Source organism: Penicillium coprophilum (assembly GCF_028826855.1).
Source record: "Penicillium coprophilum strain IBT 35676 chromosome Unknown utg000004l_segment0_segment0, whole genome shotgun sequence".
Lineage (NCBI taxonomy): Eukaryota > Fungi > Ascomycota > Eurotiomycetes > Eurotiales > Aspergillaceae > Penicillium > Penicillium coprophilum.
In genome coordinates, this window is record NW_026622723.1 from 8,048,958 (window position 1) to 8,071,725 (window position 22,768).

A 22,768-nucleotide genomic window follows, 5' to 3' on the forward strand; every position below is an offset into this window, starting at 1 on the left:
ATCACGTGCTAGTGCTACCCTTATCGGCTATCGGTCGCCCGTTTTGGGCTGTTTGTTTACTGCCAAGGCCTCCAATCCTTTGATCGGTCCCGCAGTCTGCGATGCTTTTCGCCTTCGAATAATCAACGCTCAACAACAACACAACCATGCCTGGCAGAGTCGCCGCCCGTTCGACATCTGCGACGACACGCAGGTCGTCAGCACAACCCTCTGCGTCTGGGCGTGCTGGCTCCGTTACTCCATCCTTTGCGATTCCCGAGGAACCAACAGAGCCGGAATTATCCCCCACCTTACGTCGCGATGTGTGCTTGATCTTTGCGGATGCTCAACGCTCGACTACTGGCCACAGGAAGCTTGTTGTTCGCCTACGCAAGCTCCAAGAGTTCTCCTGTGGTATCTTACAAAAGAAAAACAGCAAGGGAAAGGACCAAGAGCCCGAGGAAGCATTGATTCCTGGCGAGGAAACGCACGCCGAGAAGGAATTTAACGTGGAAGTTGGCCGCTGCATGCTTCGCATTCTCACAATCAAGAAGAGTGAGCCTGTAGGAGACCGAATTTTGCGCTTCTTGGGTACTTTCCTCGGTCATGCTGTGGAGAAAGATAATGAGATTTTTGCTTCCGGAGATGACGATGACCACAATCCCGAAACACCGACCGCACGCCTCACATCTAGTCTCATTGCGCTAATGGGTCCCATCATGGGTGCTAAGGATAAGATGGTGCGCTTCCGCGCAACTCAAATTACCGCCCACATCGTGAACTCACTAGAATCGATCGACGACGAGCTATATCATACGATAAGACAGGGCCTTCTGAGGCGTCTCCGTGACAAGGAGGCCTCCATCCGCGTGCAGGCGGTTCTAGGATTAGGACGTTTGGCCGGAGACGACGGAGAAGACAGCGACAATTCTGCCCTCCTTGAAAAACTCATCGAAATCATGCAAAACGATACAAGCGCCGATGTTCGCAAAACGCTCCTCACGAATCTTCCTCTCGCCCCAATGACGCTCCCTTATCTTCTTGAGCGTGCCCGCGATCTAGATGCTCCCACCAGGCGCGCACTATACTCGCGTCTTCTGCCTACCCTGGGCGACTTCCGCCATCTGTCTCTATCGATGAGAGAAAAGCTCCTTCGATGGGGTCTACGTGATCGCGACGAAAGTGTTCGCAAGGCTACGGCCAAATTGTTCTACGACAGATGGATCGAGGATTGTGCTGGCACGAATAATGACCCGGATCAAGGACCGACCGGTCAGCGCTCTGAGCCCGATATCGACGCGCTACTTGAACTCCTGGAGAGAATTGACGTTGTTAACTCTGGAGTCGAGAGCGGAATTGCACATGAGGCAATGCGCGGGTTCTGGGAGGGCCGTGCTGACTATCGTGAAGCTGTTGTCTTTGACGAGCCTTTCTGGGAGAATCTGACTGGTGAATCTGCGTTCTTGCTCCGGTCCTTCAACGACTTCTGTCGCGTGGAGAACGAAGGCAAATATGACAGCCTAGTAGAAGACAAGATGCCTGAGGTCACCGCGATGGCCCATTTCCTAGGGAAATACATCACTAATCTCTTGGGGCGGAAGAGGATTTCCAAAGAGTCTGGTGAAGCAAATGACGATGATGCCGTCGAGCACGAATTCGTTGTTGAACAATTGCTTCACATTGCAATCACTCTAGATTACAGCGACGAGGTCGGTCGACGAAAGATGTTCTCACTGCTGCGAGAAACTTTGGCTGTGCCAGAACTTCCGGAAGAGAGCACGAAGCTCGTCGTCGAGACACTCCGCTGTGTCTGCGGGCCTGATTCTGCGGCTGAGGCCGAATTTTGCAGTGTGGTTCTCGAAGCTATTGCCGAGGTTCACGACACCATCACCACCGAGGATAGCTTTGTTTCTGCTAGATCTGAGATCAGTGACGATACTAGCAGACGATCCGAAACTCCGGGAGAGGAGGAGGTCACTCCCTTCAATAAGGAAGAAGCTAAGGCCAAGATAGTCCGCGAGATTGTTGTCAACATGAAGTGCTTGTTCATTGCCCAATGCATGTTGCAGAATGTCCAAGGCCACCTGCAACAAAATATGAACCTCGTTACTATGCTGAATAACCTTGTGGTCCCCGCTGTTCGCAGTCACGAAGCTCCAATCCGAGAGCGTGGTCTCGTGTGTTTGGGCCTTTGCTGTCTGCTTGACAAGGTTAGTATCTTCTCTTGTGATGGAAGACGAAGTCCGCTAATGATTATTATTCACAGAATTTGGCTGAAGAAAACATGACTCTCTTCATCCACTGCTACAGCAAGGGTCACGAGGCATTGCAGGTCACGGCGTTGCAAATTCTCTGCGATATGATCACGACTCACCCATCCCTGCTCGCTCCCGTCACCCAGGCTGATGGCGAGACCGTCACGCCGCCCCCCATGCACAAGCCTTTGCTTAAGGTTTTCGCCCGAGCTCTGCGTGCCAACTCTCCCAACAGCGTACAGTCTGGAGCTGCCGCCGCTCTCTGCAAGCTGCTACTCACGAACACCTTCACTCCCTCTGGACCGAATGTCCCACCCGCAATCCAAGAACTCAATCAGAATGCTGTTCAATCTCTGTTGTTGTCTCTTGTGGTCTCCTTCTACCACCCACGCACTCGTGAAAACCCAGCATTACGACAGTCATTGGCCTATTTCTTCCCTGTATACTGCCACTCTCGCGTGGAAAACACGCAACACATGCGCCGAGTGGCTGTACCAGTGATCCGTGCTGTAATGAATGCCGCGGAGGAGCACTACTCACTCGAGGCCGAGGAAGATAGTGATGGGGAAATTGATCCAAGCGTCGGCGAGCGCGAGGTCAAGGCTCTCATGACTGGTGTTGTGGGTATGCTGTCTGAGTGGACTGATGAGCGCCGGGTCGTTGGCCTCGGTGGTGAACGAATTCTGGCCGGTGGTACCGCAAGCTCCAATGTCTGTGGATGGGTTCATCTCGCTCTGGTTAAAGAGATCCTCGAACGTGTCCTCGGTGTCAGCGCTGCAGCAAATCGCTGCTCACGTGAGGAACGCAAGCTTCTCTTCTCCCTCCTCAGCAAGCTTTACTTCGCCGCTCCTACAGTACCCGCACGAGCTAGCTCTCGTGCCCCCGAAGGCGATGAGCCATTCCGAACTAGCATCCGCAGTGCCACGGGTGTCGAAATCGATCCCGAAAACGCAGCCCTCGCTACTGAGGTCAAGGAGCTATTGGATCAAACCATTGAAGAGGGTCTTGCCGCTGAAGCCTCCAGCCGGAATGCTCTCGTCAAGGCCAAAAACGCTATTCTTAAGATCCTTGCCGTTGCACAGGACAGTCGGGCTGCTAGCGCTCGTCCTCGCGAAGGCACTGAAGATCTTGACAACGATGGAGCTAGTGTACGCTCTGGTAGTGTCCGTCGCTCTGTAGATCATACTGGCGGTTACAGCCGTCGTCATGTCTCCGTTGAGCCAAGTATCATGGAGGAAGACGAGGATGAGGGTGACAGCCGTCTTACTTCTGCCACAGCCAATCGTCCCATTGTCTCTATTGAGCCCAGTATTATGGAAGAAGATGAAGAGGATGACCATGATACTAGTCGGGGGACAATAATCAAGGAAGAGACAGGTGATGAGTGATGACTGTTCCGATGTTTGGCGTTGAAGGTGGAAATATGGTTCTTTGGGTTTGGGTTAGGGCTCTGTACATATTGCAGTTTCTGCTTTTTTGAATACCGTTTGCATGCTTGATAATGTCATGATACGAGTTCCCTATGTTGTATACATCCATGCAAGTTCAATTTATATCCACGTGACGTGCCACGTGATGGTATATATTTTTGACAGCGGCAGAGAGAGACTTGACATTTAGGATATCCATCTTGTCTTTCTGGTCTGCAATAGTCTATCTTTTCCCGCATTTGCCCGTATCTGTCTCGGATTCTGGGTGTTTCAATGTATATCTACATTCTATCCTACATATGTAGTAATTGCTGCCTTTTCTGTACTTATTTATATCCTATCTAATAGTTCTACAAGTCTCTCAAATCAACATTGAGCTGAGTTAGTCATTACCTAGAAAGACCAAGGCATATATAGATCCATTCTACTTGACTCGTTTTACCCCCAGAGGGCGTAATAAGACAGGGATCTGGGCCCGGTTGGGGTTGCACGGTCAAGACCAGTCCGAACACATAATTTCCAGGGGAATTGAAGAAGATTCGAAAGAGAGAGCAAGATTCAAGAGGATTAAATTCTTAATTTTCATAAGTTAAACATCCATACAAGATCATTTTGTATTGTTATAATCTCCGTCCCCGAGCCCCGAAACTTTTCATTTTCTCTCGAAACTCCACCGAGTTGGCTCTTTTCTTCTTCTCCCCCCCCCTTTCCCTTCTCTCCTCCCCCGGGCTTTCTCTTCTATTCTTAAGCACTCTCTCCTCCGGCCTTGTCTTTGTCGTCTGCTTTTCCCGCAGAGACATTTACTCCTTCTTCCCGGGATTCCCTTGCCGCTCCGTTGGGGACAAGTCAGCGATGGCGGCCGTTTCAGCACCAACCCCCAAGCTGGATCGATACATTGTCATCCACGTTGCAACCACCTGTGACGAGCATGGCGTATATGTCACTAAGGACTCGGCTGAGGTCATTGAGTTAGGATGGATCCTGTTGGACACCAAGACCTGCGAGGAAGTCCGTTCCCCCCCCGTCTTTCTCTACCCAACATTCAATTTACTCCCGAGGTCGACCCAAAAGCTGACATCTTTTTCCCCCAATTGTTTAGTTGCACCGTGAAAGTGTTCTAGTCAAGCCCGTCAATACTCCAATCACCCCGCTTTGCAGTAAGATCGCCTTGAAAACAGCCTTATATTGGGGGTTTTACGAGGAAATTTGTGGCTGACAATTCTCTAAAGCGAGCTTGACCACTTTGACATGGGAACACGTTCGCTCCGCAGGTACTTTCCGGGATGCCATCTCTCGATTCGACGCCTTCGCTCAGGAACATCTCATCAGCAAACATCTCGAGTTTGCTTTTGTGACGTTGGACTCGTGGGATCTGCGGGTGCAGCTGCCCCGCGAGGCCCGCGACAAGGCCGTCGTGCTGCCTGCATACCTGCAGCATTCCCGCACTTTCGACCTGCGAACCGAATATCAACGCTGGCAAACCCATCACCCAGAGTCGCTGCCTTTCGGTCCCAGCTCGCTCTCCAACATTTGCGCTGCCCTTGAAGTTGAGCCCGTTCAGTCATCCGCCCCGATCAAGCACAACCTTCCTTTCCACTTGCAAGCTTTGGCCCCCGCCTCGCCTCGCCGTGCCATGGAGGAATCTGTCACTCTCGCCCGTGTGCTCCGTGGTTTGATCCGAAAGTCCCAGCCGCCCCAGGAACACCCTGAGATCCTCACTCGTCCTATGGATGCTCATGCCGACGTTCGGGCATTTTTGGCGGAACGTAGCAAGGTTCTGCACCTTAGTGGTCTGCCTCACGATACCACTCAGTCTGAGCTGGAGAGCTGGTTCACCCAGTTCGGTGGTCGTCCCATCGCCTTCTGGACTCTGCGGACGCCAGACCAGCACAAGCCCACTGGCACTGGCTTTGCCGTCTTCTCTTCCCACGAAGAGGTGAGTTCTTATAATATTCTTTTGGCTGTTCTATGATACAGAACTTCCAATGTTTTATCTTCCATGTTGTGCTTGCTAACTGTCAATCAGGCTGCTGAGAGCCTGTGCATGAACGGCCGTGCGCTCAATGAGAAGGCGATTGAGGTCTCTCCCTCTTCCAGCCGGGTTCTGGACCGGGCCGCCGAAATTCTCACTCCTTTCCCGCCCTCCAAGAACCGCCCCCGTCCTGGTGACTGGACCTGCCCGTCTTGCGGCTTCTCTAACTTCCAGCGCCGCACAGCTTGCTTCCGCTGCTCCTTCCCTGCCATGGCGGCTGCCCCTGACCCAATGAGCTACGGAAACTACGGCTACGGCCCCCCATCAATGATGCCTCCTCACATGGGCCACGGCGGTCACGGTATGGGTGGTGGTCACTCGCGTGGTATGGGTGGTAACGGTGGTGTTGTTCCCTTCCGCGCTGGCGACTGGAAGTGTGGTTCTGAGGGTTGTGGCTACCACAACTTTGCAAAGAACATCAATTGCCTACGCTGCGGTGCCCCTCGCTCGGGCGCTGCCGTCGTAGCAGACTCGGCTTTCCCGTCTCCGATGGATCCACCCTCGCAATTCAATATGGGGCCCAACTCGATGGCTAGCACCCCTGCCCCGGCTCCGTTCGCTTCCACCGCCGGTGGATTCGGTGGATTCAGCCAGCAGTTCGGTGGCCCGCCCAACAATTACGCCCTGCCCTCCGCTGGTCTGGGTAACAATACCCCTGGTGCCTACCCTCCCATGGGCCAGATGAACTCGGGCTACGGCTCCTCCAGCACCTCGCACTCGGCCGCCTCCTTCGCTAACCCGGCCACTCAGGCCGCTTTCACTGGTGCCGACCACGGTGTACCCTCCACCAGTGCCTCAAACGGTGCCTTCTATGGCTCCGATGGCGCAAGTGACCCCTTCGCCTTCTTGTCGAGTGGCCTTGGTGGTCTGACTGTGTCTGACGACCCCCACTCTCGTCGCAATGGCTCCGGTGCCAACAAGTCGCCCGCTTAAATATTGGTCTAGTTGTACCTACTTCACGCCCCACTCACGAACTGGGCGCTCACACTTATGTTGTCCATATTGCAACCCTGCATTGTGGCGGGTTTCCGCGCTGGTTGATATTCGTTGATACGCATTTGTATAAGGGATTCTGCGGTTTTGGTGCATCGGGTTGGAAGGAGCAGGCGGGTTAGCGTTGTCGAAGATTTCGGATTTCTTTTTCTCGCCTTCGCCGCCCTGTGCTTTTTGTGATGCTTTTTGTCTTGGTCTTGGTTTTGTTTTCTGGTGGGAGCTGTTTTCCCCCTCTTTGTGATTTCCATCTTGCGCTATATGGTTGTTTTTATTTGAGGGAATAGGCCCCTTGTAGGGGTGGTGCATGTATTTTTTTGAATGTTCCGGCCCTCTTCTGGTTTCTCTGCAGGCACACGTTGGGTTTGCCCTTTGGCATTGCATTTTAGATATTTTGTGCTCCCTTTCTGCACTCTTTGGTCATGGGAAGCGTCGGAGAATTCACGGTCTTGATCTGGGGGATATACTGGGACTCCGTTTGGGGTGTTGGGGATTTACTTTGAAGCTTGGGCATCGAATCGAGGATCTCTTCGGGGTCGAAGCACTGTGAATGCAAAAAACGATATTGTGTCTATAGTTTTCACATGTATTCTCGTTATTTAGGTGGTTTGACTATATAAAATTCTAGTTCAGATGCTTTTATATATATCCCATGGATGTACATATAGTTACCGGGTTAATGTTTCAATGTGCGTACTATTTGACTTACCCTGAATGATTCCAGTCCAGGCCTTTCAGAGAAACACTGTTGTATGTATAAAAATCGCTTTTATGAAAAGATTGGTGAAAATGCTGGTCAATCTCTAGGTACATGAAATTACTATGGTGCGTCCATACTAAACAGAGGTACCGTGAGGGTTGTGGAGGCAGCCGTGGGCTTTCGCGTCCACCGCCCGGAACCCGTCATTGCTCCAATCCAATTGACCTGAGCTACCTTGACATTTGTCTGCATCCTTCTACCTCATTGCTTCCCTTGAACTTGCTATTTACAGAAACCCTAATCACCACTCATTCAGCTGCACTTGATTCACAATGTCCGGATACGACCGAGCTCTTTCAGGTAAGCTAGCTCCCCACGTCCCAGCTCCCTTTGCTCCTGACCAGGACGAAAGCTGTATCGTGCTAACTTATCGCAGTATTCAGGTACGAGGTCTCCAAGCTTTACTGCAGCTCCAGAGTTTGTTTTCTAACCCTTCCCCAAGTCCCGATGGACACGTCTTCCAGGTTGAATATGCCATGGAGGCCGTGAAGCGAGGTAAGATCACCGTTATTTGCTTTCCTAACAGCTCTCTCCGCTCCATTTTCTACCGTCGCTGGCATTTAATTCATCAAGAGACATAGTTTGCTGATGACAGGTGATCCTAGGAACTTGCGCTGTTGGTGTTAAAGGCAAGGACATCGTCGTCCTCGGTTGCGAAAAGCGTTCTGCCCTCAAGCTTCAAGATACCCGCATTACTCCCTCCAAGATTGCTCTGGTCGATGACCACATCTGTCTCGCCTTCGCTGGACTGAACGCCGATGCCCGCATCCTTATTGACAAGGCCCGCTTAGAGGCTCAGTCCCACCGCCTGACGGTCGAGGACCCCTCTAGCATCGAGTATATCACGAAATATATTGCTGGTGTTCAGCAGAGATACACACAGAGTGGTGGTGTGCGTCCATTTGGTATCAGCACACTGGTGGTTGGATTTGACAAGAACGACTCCACCCCGCGACTGTACCAGACTGAGCCATCTGGAATCTACTCGGCTTGGTAGGTGTTTTCTGACCTAACGTTTTCATATTGGATGAACACTAATCCATCTTATCTCACTGTAGGAAAGCCAACGCCATCGGCCGTTCCAGCAAGACTGTCCGCGAATTCCTTGAGCGCAACCACCAGGACGACATGGACCGTGAGCAGTCAATTCAGCTGACCATCAAGTCTCTGCTTGAGGTTGTCCAGACGGGTGCCAAGAACATCGAGGTCGCCATCATGGCACCCGGTAAGACTCTTGAGATGCTGCCAGATGACCAGATTGAGGCGTACGTGAAGAACATCGAGACCGAGAAGCAGGAGGAAGCAGCCAAGAAAAAGACCCGGGCAGGGACCACCACGGCGGCTATCCTCACCCGGCCGGGTGGCAGCGAGTCGACTGATTAAGTGCTAGACCTGGAAGGACTCAGAGCCTGAGAGGGAATTGGATGATTTGTTTCAATTTACAGTAGCGTTGGGTCTCTTCCTTGACGAGAATCCAAAATCATGAAGTTTAAAAAACATCTCCCGGTTTCTTTCATATTGTATATTGTACACCAATGCAGAAAAGGGTATTGATGCTAAAAGAAGTTCCATCTGCCTTGAACTATTGCAAGAAACAGTAACCGTCAAATCGTCAACATCATGAAATTGCGCCGTCCCCCGCTAATTGTCTTTCTTTCTTCGCAAACAGAGCTTAGCCCATGCGATCCGACACATCTTTAATATTGAAGAGGGAGCGCTCCTTGTCGCGCGCAACACGTTCGTCCTTGAGCATTCTTGATATGGTCAGCATCCTGCCAATTAGGAGATTTTGTGTGCTCGACATACCGGTTGTCCATACGAGCATCCTCGCCCTCCACGTGTAGTCGCGCCTCGGGCTCGACCGCCTCAATGACAAAGTGATTGTCACAGTGAGGGCAGTACTCGTCACTGAAAATAGAATTAGCCCGCTGCCATTTGGCTTTTGAACAGATTCTTGCGTACGTCTCATCGAACTCAGCCGCGTCTTTGCGGAAACACTTCTTGCACTTCTTGCAGGCAAAGATCTATCCCATGGAATGTCAGACTGCTAGACCTGCGCTAACCAGCGAATAGGGGGCGTACCATCTCGGCGCTCTTCTGGAGATTATGCGACTCGCTCTCTTGGTGGCATTCGGCGCAGTCAAACCATTTTCGGCCTATATCTCTTCGGTCAATCCCCTGTGATCAAATCTGAGGTCGATTTCAGCGTACAGCAGTGTGAACGGATGGCCACTTGGGCGTTCAGAATGTGTTTACTGCAAAGCGGGGAGATCGTGTTAGCTATCAGAATTTTGGACCAAGGCGATTGAGGGAATCTCGAGTATGAATCTCGAGCATAACGCAAGAAGCAGACTTACCACATGGCTATAAAATGCGAAAGAAACGTGACGGACAAGCGCGAGATGTCGATGCTCAAGTCCGAAGAAAGACACAAAAGTGATCGTCAACTCTCCCGTGATTCCCTCCACTTTCCTCCCCGCCACTCCATTTCATCGACTTTCGCCTTTCAACCCCCTTTTAACCCCTGGATCTACTTCGGAATTCCTCGAACTCTTGACGGTCAAGCTTCGCTCTTTGTTACCGGGCCTTTGCGCCGCCTACGTCGTCTCCTACCTCCAAGTCCGAGCCCCACGATATCCCTGTACCTTTTCCGTACCTACGAACATCCACTCCCGTACCTACGAACACCTACTCTACTGCCACCGCGCCACTACTCAATCCCCGGGAGATATCTCCAAGTCTATGATACATTTACTCGGCTGGTATCGGCGACGGATCTGTGATAATGGCTATGGCAGGTACAGGGAAACAGCCAGATAACAATGACGACGCTCCTCCCACTGTATGCATACATAACTGTTCTGTGACACACAATGAACTAACACGAACGCAGCCACAGAGACCGGTGTCCTCTTTGCTATCTCATTTTGAGAATCTATCTCACCGCAGATCTCCCTCTGCTGTAGCTACCAGCCCGCGCACTTCCACAAACAATTTACTAGTAACTCCGGGGCCTAGCGATGACCCCCGATCCTCCACTCGTGCTTCACTCGATTTACCCCGGCCGCATTCCCCATGGACCCCGGCCGAGGAGAGACCAAATCCGCTTCAGTTGAATGGGGAGAACTCCCGGGATCGGGGGTTCTCCGGCAGACGATATGGCCGGCCCATCTCTATGAACTTCCACCGTTCATCGCCACAACTACCGCCAACCTTAACAGTGCAGTCGCCCCAATCTCCACCACGTGGACAAGATCGGGATGAAGTTTGGACTCCGCAAGGTGATAGCCGCAAGACCCGGAGTCCCGGCCATCGCCCAAGAGAATCAATGTCCGTCTCGCCGGCACCACCTCGCCCGCTCTCCCCAATACCGAAGTTCGGACCTTCCATTAATGCAGGGGATACAATCCCTCGACTGGCGCCTGGATCTCTCCGCGTCAACCTCACTGGGAGCCCGACAGACCGAAAATTAAAAAGCGCCTCGTTGCCACCCCCAGCTAACCGCGCATCAAAGCCCAAAATCCCGGCAAAACCGGCTATGTTTTCTCACCCGGACACTAGTTCGTTGGCTCCTCGACCGGGACGGACATCACCCGATCGAAGTATGTCGCCTTTTAGCACCCCTCCTGGTAGCCCGGAAAAATCCAAGTCTAAGCCTCAATCCACTGGAAAGAGCAGTGCTAGGCCAGCACCGGCTCGGCCAACGACGGAACCCCCAGCTCGTCGCTCGTTTGACGAGCGATCACCTACTCCGTCTGCGTTCGCCCGACATGACGCTAGAGAAATGGGATTTTCAAGGACCCGTCCCGGTCCAGAACCCTCACGGTCCACCAAGCCCTTGATGGTGCAGATTCCATCTGCTCCCGTAGACGGTCCGATGTCTGCTGCCACTGCCCCCCTCTTTCGGCACAGAGATATCGAGCCAGTGATGTTTCTTACGACCGCCCTGGGCTTCCTCCTCGACCTTCCGGGGCTCCTCGTCGAACCGGAGTTTCCCCTTCACGAGAACCTCCCAGACGTGTAGACAGCTCTGGGCAGCTGACACCGATCGCCAGACATGCACCCACTCTCTCGCGTGCCGGCGAATCCTCAGGCCCGAGACCAATCCAGCGTCAACCCTCCTTACCCCAAGAAACTCACCTCTCTTCTTCCCTTCCAGAGCGTCGTGTGGTGCGTACAGACACGGAGGAAGATGAACAAGTTGAAGAGCCAGCTATATCACGGACAGACTATCCTGATGCCTCAAAAACTAACCGTCGACCCCCACGCTTCAAGTCTGGACCGCAAGATATCCTGACAAAGTATGATACCCGCTTACTGGCTGTATGCGGGAAGTATGTGTGTACGACTGGATATCTGACTCGGGTATGGGATCTTACAACTGGTGACCAAGTGATGAGTCTCAGCCATGGCGAGACCGTAAAAAGCCTATCTATTGCTTTCAAGCCAGGGAAAGGCCTTGAAGATGAGGGCCAGCGTATATGGCTCGGTACCAGTGCTGGAGATATTCACGAAGTTGATATACCAAGCCAATCCATCGTGGCCACCCGTGCATACCCCTCCCGTCGAGAAGTCATCCAAATTTTGCGGCACAAGAAAGAAATGTGGACGCTAGATGACGAAGGCCGACTGCTTGTTTGGCTGCCAGATGAGACCGGCACACCTAACTTGCAATACAGCTACCACAGCCCTTCTGAGCGTGTAGCTAGAGGCCACACATTCTCCATGGTAGTTGATGACAAGCTTTGGCTGGCGGCAGGAAAGGACGTCCATATATATCGCCCCAATGCAAAAGATGATGTCCCATTCAAGGTCTTCAAACGACCCCTCGGTCTTCAGCACTCAGGCGATGTGACTTCCGGGACCTTTACCACGCGAGAGGGAGGTCGGGTTTATTTGGGACACGCAGACGGCAAGGTTACTGTGTACTCTTCGACCGATTTTTCTTGCTTGGCGGTGGTCAATGTCAGCGTGTATAAAATCAATTGCCTTGCATTTGTGGGAGATTATCTTTGGGCTGCGTATAAAACCGGCATGATCTACGTCTACGACGTGTCCACAAACCCTTGGACCGTGAAGAAAGACTGGCGTGCCCACGACAGTCCCGTATCCAGCTTCGTGTTAGACATGAGCAGCGTATGGACAATGAATCGCCTGCAGGTGACCTCTCTCGGCACTGATAATTGCATTCGCCTCTGGGACGGAATGCTTGAGGACGATTGGTTGGGTAAGGAACAACCTGTTTTCATCTGTTAAGGGCTTGCACTAATATAAAATAGATGCGCGGATGCAGACCAGAGACGTGGAGTTCTGCACATTCCGAGAACTCAAGGCTATCGTTGTGACATGGAATGCGGGAGCCTCTACACCTGGCAGTGTGCGAACGTCGGATTTCATCCGAAATGCAGTCACCCCTGAAGACCCGCCCGAGATCGTGGTATTTGGGTTCCAGGAGCTGGTTGATCTCGAGAACAAGAAGATCACAGCTAGTAAGTCATCCTCCCCCCTCCTTCCCTCTCCTCCCCCTCTCCCCTTTGTGAATGTTGACTGACAGTGCCACAGAGAGCTTGCTGCTTGGTAGTAAAAAGAAAGAAAACGGTGAGAAGGAACATATGAGTCGTCAATATCGAGTATGGATCGATCATCTTACTCGTACTCTTCACGAATGCATGCCTCTCGAGGAATCCTACGTTCTTTTGCATACTGCGAATATGGTGGGACTCTTTACTTGCGTTTTCGTCAGACACAAGGAACGCCATAATATCAAAAACATCAGTGCTTCGGAGATTAAGCGCGGAATGGGCGGTTTACACGGAAACAAGGTTTGTCATGTCCCCGGTCTTTACGATGGCTCTTATCTCATTATACCACAGGGTGCCCTCGTACTCCGCTTCGTCTTGGACGACAGCTCGATGTGTTTTGTGAACTGCCATTTGGCGGCCGGTCAAACTCAGACCGCACACCGAAACAACGATATTGCTGCGATCTTAGAAGCCGAGTCCCTGCCGGTGGAAAGTAGCATGACCTTGCGGTCAGATCAGTTTGCCAGTGGTGGTGATGGCTCAATGATCATGGACCACGAAGTATGCATTTTGAACGGAGATCTGAACTATCGAATCGACGCAATTCCTCGAAATGTGATCATTGACGCAGTTCGTCAAAACAATCTACCAAAACTCCTGGATCGGGACCAGCTACTTGCTTCCCGGCGAAAGAACCCCGGTTTTCGCCTGCGCTCATTCATTGAGTCACCCATCACCTTCGCCCCGACCTACAAATACGACGTTGGCACGGACGAGTACGACTCCAGTGACAAGAAACGATCTCCCGCCTGGTGTGACCGCATCCTTTACCGTGGCCTAGGCCGCGTCAAGCAGCTGGATTATCGACGACACGAGGTCCGCGCCTCCGACCACCGGCCGGTCAGTGCGGCGTTTAAAATTCGCGTCAAGACAGTCCTAAGCCAAGAACGGAATGCGACGCGGGAGTCGTGTCATAAGGAGTTCCAGGATGAGAAGCGCCGCTTGGCGTCTGAGACTAGCATCGAGTATCTCATTACTGTCCTCGGCACAGATCCCCGCCAGGCCCGTACCTTGATCTTGGGAAAGAAATAGCTTGATATTTTTCTCTTTTAGAAGTGAAGCGTACTTCTTTTTAATATGCATTTGGGTGGAAGCATGGTGTATATTGTACGACTAATGATTTTACGATAGATATGTATCATGATGGTTGTTAGAGTCAAAAGTTTTCTTTCATATCAATAAGCGCTCTCTTAGGATATACCGGATTTCCTCTAGTGTAGCAGCGCACACGAAAGACCCTGGCAGCACTTGTGGCCTATATCTAACACCTCATTCATCCTCAATTCCATAATCCTTCAAACCCTCCATTCCGGGCAATGCATAGACAGCACTATGCGCTCCTCCAAAGAACTTCAAATGTCTTTCCCCCGGAACTCCATACCAATCTTCTCCAAAACCCTTCGACTGCGTTGATCCTTTTGAGCACAGAACCCAAACACCCCATCCACACCAAATTCTCTCTTTGCATAGGCAATCAGCCCCATCGCCGCTTCAGTGGCATATCCCTTCCTATTCTCTTGCGGTAGAATGGTGTACCCTACATCAGGTGCTGTGTATGCGTTCTCTCCTTCACCCTTCATCAAGGAGACAATTCCAATCGGACTGCTTTCGGCTAATGAAGCCCCAGGATACGGTTTCAAAGAGACAAGCATTTGTCCGTATCCATTTTTCTTGTAGTGGGTTTGGACTTTGTTAGTGATGAACTCGTCGATTTTCTCTTGTGTATCAAGGCCTATGTTGCCTTCTGCTTCGATGAATTCATCGGTATTCCAGAGGTGGTGAAGAAAAGTGGTGTGTGAGGGATTTCCGGGTTCAAGGTAGGATATGTGTAGCCGCTCAGTTGGGATGCTGAAATCAGGGATCGTGGGACTCATGTTAGACACTTATGGAGTCGTCCCTTCGTAATATAAAAGGAATACTGAATGCAATAGATACTGACATGTACACTGACAGGTAAGGTCACGCACTGGAGGAAAGATGAAATCGTGCGCTTTATAAATAGTTAGCCGAGGGGATATTACTAAGTGCGAGATCGAAGTCAATTGGGGCTGGGCACTTCAGGGGGCAATTTATGAGAGAGCTATACCTGAAGAGCGGGTTCGACAAAAATGACATTGTCTTATATACATGATGAACGAGCTGTATTTTTTATTTTCGGTTCTAACTAAACCAATCCCACACGGTATCTCCAGATTTTGCAGGAGGCATCACGCCGATAGGTTGTTGCTCAGTCCGTCGCGCTAATTTCCACAACAAGCTGTGATCTCTGCAACGGTGCTCAACACCTTCCCCATTGATATCATCCCGAAGAATATCGCCATTTTCGTCCAGAATGCTCTTTGGTCTCTCGAGAGTTCCGTCTGCTGAGCAAAGGAGTGATTGGGCAATATATGATAGGCAATGGCCTGCGTGTGCCGCATCTGCATGCGAAGCGTGGTGACTGTCGCTATTGCTGTGATCGGATTTTGTCTTCACAATCTCTCGTAGCAGACCGAGGCAATGTAACGAGTGGAACATGCTAATCCCCCATCCTGTTCGGTATGTCTCGTTATGACGAACCCAGAGGAACCCACCATCGTTGGTCGTTGTCAGTTGTTGCCAGGAAGCGTCTCCGGCAGTGGACAGATCTTCCAACTCTTTGGATGTGTGGAATTGATATAAGTTGAGCCTTGGTGTAGTTGACACAGTGTCTGATTGGAAAGAGGGTGTGACAGAAGTAAGAGGAAGGTACGGCCAGGTAAACAGTAAGCCAAGGCAGGCTAGAGTTAGCACTGCGACGGTGCTTAATATTGAATGAAGAAAGGTTGAAATCTTCAAAGACATGATGCCAGACGGGCTGGATGCTTGGTGCTCGCAAGTTGTATGTAAGAATAGATGTAGACTCCCAAATGAAATGTGTATAGTCGGACTACCACCAAAAACCGAGAAGATCATAAATACCGTAAAGTCGTATTTACGTACTGAGTTCGAAATTTGCAGAACTGGGCAATACTGAAAAAAAAACCCGTAATGTAAACTTTTCAGGTATCTCTTGAGCCCCGCTCTAGTCTGTACATATGTATGTGGTTGCCTCGTCGGCAGCATTGTTACTACTATTAAGATCGGACTCCGGATGATCCTTGACCTTCCATTTGGGTAAGACAAGCACCCTCGGATGTAAGATACAAAGTCGAGTTGCCCAATGGACGTCTTGGTACATCGGGAGTAGACACCACAGAGGGCGTTCTGCTGACGTGGCAGGTGGGCCGCATAACGGCCCCGCTGGATCCTTCTGGGGCGGGCCGAAAGGTGGGGAAACCTTGAAAGTGGGGGCTGATTGTTTATCTACAGTTGCATCTATACTTCGGTATCTTTGGTTACGTATATGAAGTAAACTCTTCTGATTGGAGGAATTCTAGATTAGATCACATATTCTTCCATGTATGCTGAAGATCTGACATACTTGGCTAGCGGCACAGTCACACGACACTTGTTTCAGCTTGTGGATCTTCAAGGCGGCAGATTTGCTCCTTGCCTCCGAATGTCTTCAACCCTGCGATGTCACAAAAACCTTACTTCGTGCGGGATACTTGATCCGGCTTTTCAAGAGGTCGGAAATGTATCAACCCAAATCTGGTATCGATCCCCCCACGTTCCCACCGCTCTTTTGAGACTGTTTTATCGTAGGAACCAGCCGAGACCCCTCCTTCCACTCATTCAGTATGGACCCTATTACCATGGTGTGGCTGTATTCTACTATGTCAGAAATTTTAAACCTGCACTATATGATATGTTCACAAATAATTACCATGATGTGGCTGTATTATACTACTTCGATTATTTTAGATCTGCACTCTATGGTATTTCCACACATAATCCCCATGTTTCTAGCTATCTACCTAATATCTCGTGCTCGGCTTTACGGAGGGGAACTCATTTCAGCAACTCCAGCCGGCTTTGCAGGCATAAGCGGGGTATTTTCGGGAAGTTGATGCTTCTCTGTCCACTCCAGCACTTGCTCATAGTTTTTGCAAACATGCTGGGTATTGAAATTCGGCCATGGCTTTTTACGACCTTCGACCCACTATTCGACTAAGTCAGTCTCACTTTGGTTCAAAGATCATAAAATACAACTTACGTGAGAAGTGACAACGCCAACATCCACATGACACATAATGAATTGACGAAGGATCTCCACACAGTGGTCTAAGCAGGTCAATATCAGTGGATTCTGGTTGTAGCTAGAGTACTTACCTAGATGTACTTCAAACATTTTGCGGTTCTTGGTAAAGTCCGGATCAAAGGCGTCATAGTAGTCGAACTTGAAACGAGTTGACTTGCGGAGAAGGTTCTATATGAAGCTAATGAGCATACAGAACTGTCAGAGGATACAAGGGTCATACCAAACAATGGAAATGATGTGTTGACTGCGGAACTAAGAAGTATTGTCCACCATGTTCTGGTGCATTATGAGCCGCCGTCTCGGGATCGTCATCAAGGCGCAGAAATTCGTCTCGTGTCAATTGTATGTCGAGTGGTCGTACTGTTCAAATTTGTTACTCGCTGTTATCCATTATCTGGCTACTCAATGCACACTTATCGATATCCGATTCCATGCCGCATCAACCTCTGGACTTGGAGGTCCACGGTAAGGCGAAGGCCAGTCAAGGGAGCCATTGACGCGGACAACTTGACTGTCCATGTTGAATTCCTCCATTAGTGGGGCTATACTTCCCGTCAACATATTGGACAGAAAGGATTGGGAGATGTGATTGTCTCACAGTAAGTTGATAGTTGTCTCTGACAACTTAGGTCGCTCTGGTTCTCGAACCGTTGGTTAGCCACAAGGGCAACTGCGAGAATCACAGCCAGCACCCATCCGAGAAAGGGCCAAAGAGATCCTGAAGTAGAGTTGTAATGGCGACCGAGCATTCGTGGAGGGTTCAAGTCCTGTTCTTCTTCATCTAAATCGACCTCATGGTATCCCCAAAGCTTTTTGTAAACTGTCGAATAGAGAGAAGACATGTTGAAGATTTTGGTAAGAAGGGAAGAGGCTAGGTATAGGGAAAGGTATAAAGCCTAGAAATGACACTGCCAAGTATTGTATGGTATAATTTCGTTACAGCCCTCCTAACGGGATGTTACATTTTATTTTACAAAAATTACGATCTCCCTTCGAGATCCACCAGAGGCGTTTCTTTGGAACATCATAGTACATCACAGCCTTTCCACCCGCAAGACCGTGTTAACTACCCATCTAGGGTCTCTGTGTATACAAATCTCGCCAACAAATGCCCAGCGATTGATGACAGAGAGTATGAGCTTGTCCTCCTGGACATATTTTGGATGGGGTGAAAACCTTCTTGCTGCAGACTTAGGGGGTGCCTAGAGGTACTAAGAAATACGTGTGATCTGGGGCGAAACGTGTCATTTGGCCCATAGTATTCGGCTCAAGAGGATAATTAAGGACGCTTGGCGGGTGCAGATTAGTGGCCCGGGATGATAGGGCCTTGCCGCCAGAAGGTACGGTGGAAAGGCGGCTGCTTCATGTGCCAGTAACTGTCATTTTTGGCCCTCTTTCACAGGTCCTTGTATCGTTACCTGGGTATATTCTATGTGTCAATAGTAAGCGGGTAAGGTAATCATCACAGTGTGTACATCCAGATAGCGAGTGCCCGTCCACTGGTGGGCATAACCGGGAGTCTGGAACGATCGACACTTCTCTGTGGATTCCAACATACATCTCTTCACTACACACCGTTTTATCCCATTCGTAAGGTGATACGTGCTCTTGTGCTACAATGCTAATCTCTTGCTCTTTTACTACATTGCAAAGGTGTGACCCCTTGCTCCTTCTATCTCTGTTGTTTTATCCTCGACTCTTTGCTACAGGTAGAACGGCCAAGGACTTGAATCAAACCGTGAAAGGAGTGTATTTGGTGAAGATGATAAAGACCAAATTAAGAAAACCTGAAAAGGCTTTCTACGTCCCGACTCAATAGACACAATCATCAGATGCATCAATTTCTCAAAGCGACACGGCCAGGGCCATTCGGAAGTCGAGATCACCCCTGAAACAGTATATGATCTACTCATCGAAGCCGTAGCTGCCGTGAACATAGGCAGAGTTGGCGCTGGCCTCGTGGGTGCTGGCCTCGTCGCGCTTCTTCTCATCAAACCCGTAGCTGCCGTGGACATAAGCAGAGTTGGTGCTAGCATCATTGGTGCTAGCCACGTCGCGCTTTTCATCGAAGCCGTAGCTGCCATGAACGTAGGCAGAGTTGGCGCTAGCGTCGTTGGTGCTGGCTTCTTCCCGCTTCTTCTTCTCATCAAACCCGTAGCTGCCGTGGACATAAGCAGAGTTGGTGCTGGCCTCGGAGTTGCCAGTGGCCTCAATATCACCGGATGCAATAGGAGCTCCAACCACGAAGGCCGGAACTGCAAATGCAGCGACAAGGAAAGTAGAGACTTTGAACAGCATTGCTATGGTTGGATACAGCCGGTTCAGAGAGAAAGATCTGGAATCGTATATAGGGGGAAATTTAATGATCAGGTTAAAGAACTAACAGAATGAAGATAAGCGGCTTGCCTTTTACGATTATATATACCCCAACATCTCTTTCAGACATGCAACTAGCCCTCTATTCGGCAACCCACACGACTATCAAGAGCCTGATATTTTGGCCAGCAAATTACATATGTAGTTCGCTTGGGTTTCGATTGCGTATTCAGGCTAGAAAAAGGCCGCTGTATGCAAATTACGCAAAACGAGGGTCAGAAATGAGGTATGAAAGTATTACAGTAATTGTCCTTGTGCTCTAGAATGGCGAGAGGGGAAATAAGCCATGCAGATAGCGGAAGAATGCGGAAGTCCTCCCAGCTTGAACAGCGAAGGGACTGCGATGTGGCTATTGACTGCACGTTGACGGAGCTCCGACATGCATCGTTAACTGGCAATTCTTTCGCCCGGCCCAAGTTTCAGCACGCCAGCCGTCCCCCCTACATATTGGCGTTGTATTGCTAAGCCGATGCAGACAGTGGTGGCGAACTTTTCAGGGCGTGCATGGTTAACGCAAAATTCTTTCATCTGACCTCATACTCTCGACGCTTACCATGCATATAGCGGTAGAGCAAACATCATGTTATCGGGGATGCTAGATCTCTCCGACGTAGACATCTACAACGATTTGTGATTGAGGCTATTGTATGAGGTTTATTCCAGATCTTGTCGGCAAAAAAGTAAGATTTAAGGGTCCTTATTTAGACCCCAAGCATGCAAGTCAGACCAAAATCTTAGGGTATGTTGTAGTCGCGTGACTGTGAAAAGGTGGAAAAATTATGCTTTTCGGGGTTGTATTGCAGATGCCAAGCAACAGCAGAGTCTTATATCTTATGCCAAGGCTGATCTGCATGAATGAATACGAGAGACCAACATCTTACCAGATGAGGTATAGTGGAGTATCGGTGCATTTGTGATGTCTACATTGACGATTTCAAGGGTATCGGGCTACTTTTCACCTTTTCCACTGAGGCTCTTCACTCACACTTTCCGTGCCAGCCAAATCTCATTCAATTCCTCAATGATAACACATGAAGGGAAAATCAGATAAAGAAAATGAAGTATGAAGCAGTCCCGGCCACTGATGAGGGCGAAGAGGGTAAGCTATCTGACTACACACCCTCAGAGGCTTGCCCTCGACACAGATACTCGACCAAGCTATTGGCAACAACATTGATCTTGATCGTCTTACTTGTTCTGAGCAATGTAGGATGGATCTGGGTTGCAATCTCAAGACGCTCTATGTCTACCTATCATCACTCCAACTGTATGTTGTTCTTTCCTTGACTCATTTGCTCCAACACACGCTAATAAATACTTAGTCCCATCGATTGACATGACCCATACCGCCTTCTATCAAGACACACCTTTCAATGGCGAGGAAAAGGAAAAGCCCCACGCGGATGAGCTGTGGAAGGGCCTCTTCCCGTGTAAGTTGCATCACCCAACAACACAGCAGAGATTATTAACGTATCCGACAACAGCGGGAAATGGACAAGTATCTCTTTTTTAAAACAGAGGCAAGTGCCAACAACCTTCCAGACTCAATTCAAGATCCAGACGCCGAGGACAAAGTGATGTATGTTCTCGCGGGATATCATAATTTGCATTGTTTGGTAGGTCTCTCCCCCTGGACTGTCCACAAATGGTCCATAAGTAATACTTGACAGACGATATTACGATCTGCGTTCTTCCATTACCACGTTCATGGCAAGGAAATGTCACCGTGGCCTCATGTTGTGCATTGCTTGGATCAAATACGGCAGACTCTCATGTGCAACTTTGACATGACATTCGTCCCGATGACTGGACCAAAGGAATTTAAAGATGGACAGGAGCATGTGTGCAAGGATTACTGGCAGATTCATAACTGGACATCTGGTTACCGATCGGCATACGCACCAGGAGATGATGACCTTCATATGTGAGAAATACATGCTTGGATTATTAGATCAGTCATGAAGACTCAATGTAATCTTTGGAAATATAAGCAATAAACTCCCTGTTTCTAGGCGAGTACTTATATCAAAAAGACTCTGTGATTTGATATAGATACTATCGTATGATATGAGGATTTCCCACTTTTGAAGAATGATATGTTAATATTGGTAATAAAATAACTCTCAATTCTTGGCTAATTTAGGATGAAGGAGCAACTTTGGATCATCGGGATTGAAAGATCGCTTTGAAGCCCAATCCTGGATTTTGTCCCAATTTGCGCATTCATGAGTCCTCCGAAACAAAGGCTTTGGAGCCATATCATCATCAACCCAATGGAAAGTCATCAACGATAAATCTGCGTTGCACATCAGGTTTTGTCGGATGCTATCAATGCAGTGGTCCACATGCGTAGGCGTCCATGGCATGGTGTCATTATAGTAGTCTTGGAAGACAAAGTGACGGACGTATTTCTTTTCATGTCTTGGTTAGTACCAGTAGACTATCGAGGCATCATTTCGTACTTACCAGACAATGCAACTGATGGAAAACGTCCAGAATGCCGTAGTAACCGGAGCCATCTCCAAGGGGAATAGATTCCCCGCCTGATTTGGCCAGCTCTTTGCCTGAGACACGGACATTGGCGTCGAGCAAGAGTTCTTGCCATGCTTTGTCAAGCTCTGGCCGAGGAGGACCTTTGTAAACATTGCCACGAAGGACGGAAGCATCAAGGATTTTTTCCTCCTTGGTGAGGATGCCATTGGCAGGCGCTTGAGTGTTTTAGTGACATGCCTGCAGAAAAATAGTAATACTTGGTAAACTCACAATACAATAATGGTTGGCATTGAGTGCATGAAGAAGTTGAGCATCCACGTTTGATGAAAGATACTAGAGCTACTGAATATAAGGCGAAAAACAAGAGAAGCGCGGAGAGAGTAGCTACTGGAATGCAATCAAATCGCTTTTTTCTTGGACGGACAGACTGTGACTCTTCGGAGTGACGGTCAGTAAGATCGTCTAAAAGAAGCCTCTTGTCTTCTTCGATCGAAATTCTTGCACCGTCCATAGTTTGCTGAGAAAAAAAAATAGAAATTCGAACTTGAGGGATGGCAATGAGATGGGGACAAGTCCCGCGGATTATTGTTCAATCCCTAGACTTACTACGTTGGACGAACATCAAGTATCAATATGTAAACTATGCAGGCGGAATGTCTCCCGCTGGACCCGCTGTAATGCATCTTTTCTTCAGGGCGCTCAGGGCGCA

At 49.7% G+C, this 22,768-nt stretch overlaps 12 protein-coding genes across 12 annotated transcripts; 5 read left to right on the forward strand and 7 right to left on the reverse strand.

Moving 5' to 3' along the window:
• Positions 1-146: 146 nt before the first annotated feature.
• Positions 147-3,622, forward strand: N7500_007465 (condensin subunit YCG1; the record flags this gene model as incomplete). The annotated part of the gene is made up of 2 exons (XM_056678609.1): positions 147-2,189; positions 2,246-3,622. 2 exons carry the CDS (start codon positions 147-149, stop codon positions 3,620-3,622), a joined length of 3,420 nt encoding a protein of 1,139 aa, XP_056533609.1.
• Positions 3,623-4,470: 848 nt separating this feature from the next.
• Positions 4,471-6,629, forward strand: N7500_007466 (putative RNA binding protein (Arp); the record flags this gene model as incomplete). Its single annotated transcript, XM_056678610.1, has 4 exons — positions 4,471-4,672; positions 4,764-4,821; positions 4,894-5,600; positions 5,691-6,629. The coding sequence occupies exons 1-4, from the start codon at positions 4,517-4,519 to the stop codon at positions 6,627-6,629; spliced, it is 1,860 nt and encodes a 619-aa protein (XP_056533610.1). The 5' UTR covers positions 4,471-4,516.
• Positions 6,630-6,647: 18 nt separating this feature from the next.
• N7500_007467 (uncharacterized protein) lies at positions 6,648-7,593 on the reverse strand (the record flags this gene model as incomplete). The annotated part of the gene is made up of 4 exons (XM_056678611.1): positions 6,648-6,854; positions 7,132-7,230; positions 7,396-7,431; positions 7,537-7,593. 4 exons carry the CDS (start codon positions 7,591-7,593, stop codon positions 6,648-6,650), a joined length of 399 nt encoding a protein of 132 aa, XP_056533611.1.
• Positions 7,594-7,718: 125 nt separating this feature from the next.
• On the forward strand, positions 7,719-8,829 carry pre6 (proteasome core particle subunit alpha 4; the record flags this gene model as incomplete). Its single annotated transcript, XM_056678612.1, has 5 exons — positions 7,719-7,746; positions 7,823-7,829; positions 7,889-7,941; positions 8,052-8,439; positions 8,505-8,829. The coding sequence occupies 5 exons, from the start codon at positions 7,719-7,721 to the stop codon at positions 8,827-8,829; spliced, it is 801 nt and encodes a 266-aa protein (XP_056533612.1).
• A 289-nt stretch (positions 8,830-9,118) lies between these two features.
• N7500_007469 (CHY zinc finger protein) lies at positions 9,119-9,808 on the reverse strand (the record flags this gene model as incomplete). Its single annotated transcript, XM_056678613.1, has 5 exons — positions 9,119-9,200; positions 9,253-9,470; positions 9,529-9,602; positions 9,658-9,701; positions 9,804-9,808. 5 exons carry the CDS (start codon positions 9,806-9,808, stop codon positions 9,119-9,121), a joined length of 423 nt encoding a protein of 140 aa, XP_056533613.1.
• Positions 9,809-10,231: 423 nt separating this feature from the next.
• On the forward strand, positions 10,232-14,060 carry N7500_007470 (putative inositol polyphosphate phosphatase; the record flags this gene model as incomplete). Its single annotated transcript, XM_056678614.1, has 4 exons — positions 10,232-11,436; positions 11,502-12,673; positions 12,726-12,935; positions 13,009-14,060. 4 exons carry the CDS (start codon positions 10,232-10,234, stop codon positions 14,058-14,060), a joined length of 3,639 nt encoding a protein of 1,212 aa, XP_056533614.1.
• A 320-nt stretch (positions 14,061-14,380) lies between these two features.
• N7500_007471 (GNAT family N-acetyltransferase) lies at positions 14,381-14,902 on the reverse strand (the record flags this gene model as incomplete). The annotated part of the gene is made up of 1 exon (XM_056678615.1): positions 14,381-14,902. One exon carries the CDS (start codon positions 14,900-14,902, stop codon positions 14,381-14,383), a length of 522 nt encoding a protein of 173 aa, XP_056533615.1.
• A 286-nt stretch (positions 14,903-15,188) lies between these two features.
• On the reverse strand, positions 15,189-15,851 carry N7500_007472 (uncharacterized protein; the record flags this gene model as incomplete). The annotated part of the gene is made up of 1 exon (XM_056678616.1): positions 15,189-15,851. The coding sequence occupies one exon, from the start codon at positions 15,849-15,851 to the stop codon at positions 15,189-15,191; it is 663 nt and encodes a 220-aa protein (XP_056533616.1).
• Positions 15,852-16,926: 1,075 nt separating this feature from the next.
• Positions 16,927-18,032, reverse strand: N7500_007473 (oxidase ustYa family protein; the record flags this gene model as incomplete). The annotated part of the gene is made up of 6 exons (XM_056678617.1): positions 16,927-17,091; positions 17,146-17,213; positions 17,262-17,358; positions 17,411-17,550; positions 17,604-17,732; positions 17,789-18,032. The coding sequence occupies 6 exons, from the start codon at positions 18,030-18,032 to the stop codon at positions 16,927-16,929; spliced, it is 843 nt and encodes a 280-aa protein (XP_056533617.1).
• Positions 18,033-19,095: 1,063 nt separating this feature from the next.
• Positions 19,096-19,488, reverse strand: N7500_007474 (uncharacterized protein; the record flags this gene model as incomplete). Its single annotated transcript, XM_056678618.1, has 1 exon — positions 19,096-19,488. The coding sequence occupies one exon, from the start codon at positions 19,486-19,488 to the stop codon at positions 19,096-19,098; it is 393 nt and encodes a 130-aa protein (XP_056533618.1).
• A 1,134-nt stretch (positions 19,489-20,622) lies between these two features.
• On the forward strand, positions 20,623-21,494 carry N7500_007475 (uncharacterized protein; the record flags this gene model as incomplete). Its single annotated transcript, XM_056678619.1, has 4 exons — positions 20,623-20,833; positions 20,889-20,996; positions 21,109-21,182; positions 21,237-21,494. 4 exons carry the CDS (start codon positions 20,623-20,625, stop codon positions 21,492-21,494), a joined length of 651 nt encoding a protein of 216 aa, XP_056533619.1.
• A 195-nt stretch (positions 21,495-21,689) lies between these two features.
• Positions 21,690-22,681, reverse strand: N7500_007476 (oxidase ustYa family protein; the record flags this gene model as incomplete). The annotated part of the gene is made up of 3 exons (XM_056678620.1): positions 21,690-21,977; positions 22,033-22,274; positions 22,666-22,681. 3 exons carry the CDS (start codon positions 22,679-22,681, stop codon positions 21,690-21,692), a joined length of 546 nt encoding a protein of 181 aa, XP_056533620.1.
• Positions 22,682-22,768: the final 87 nt, after the last annotated feature.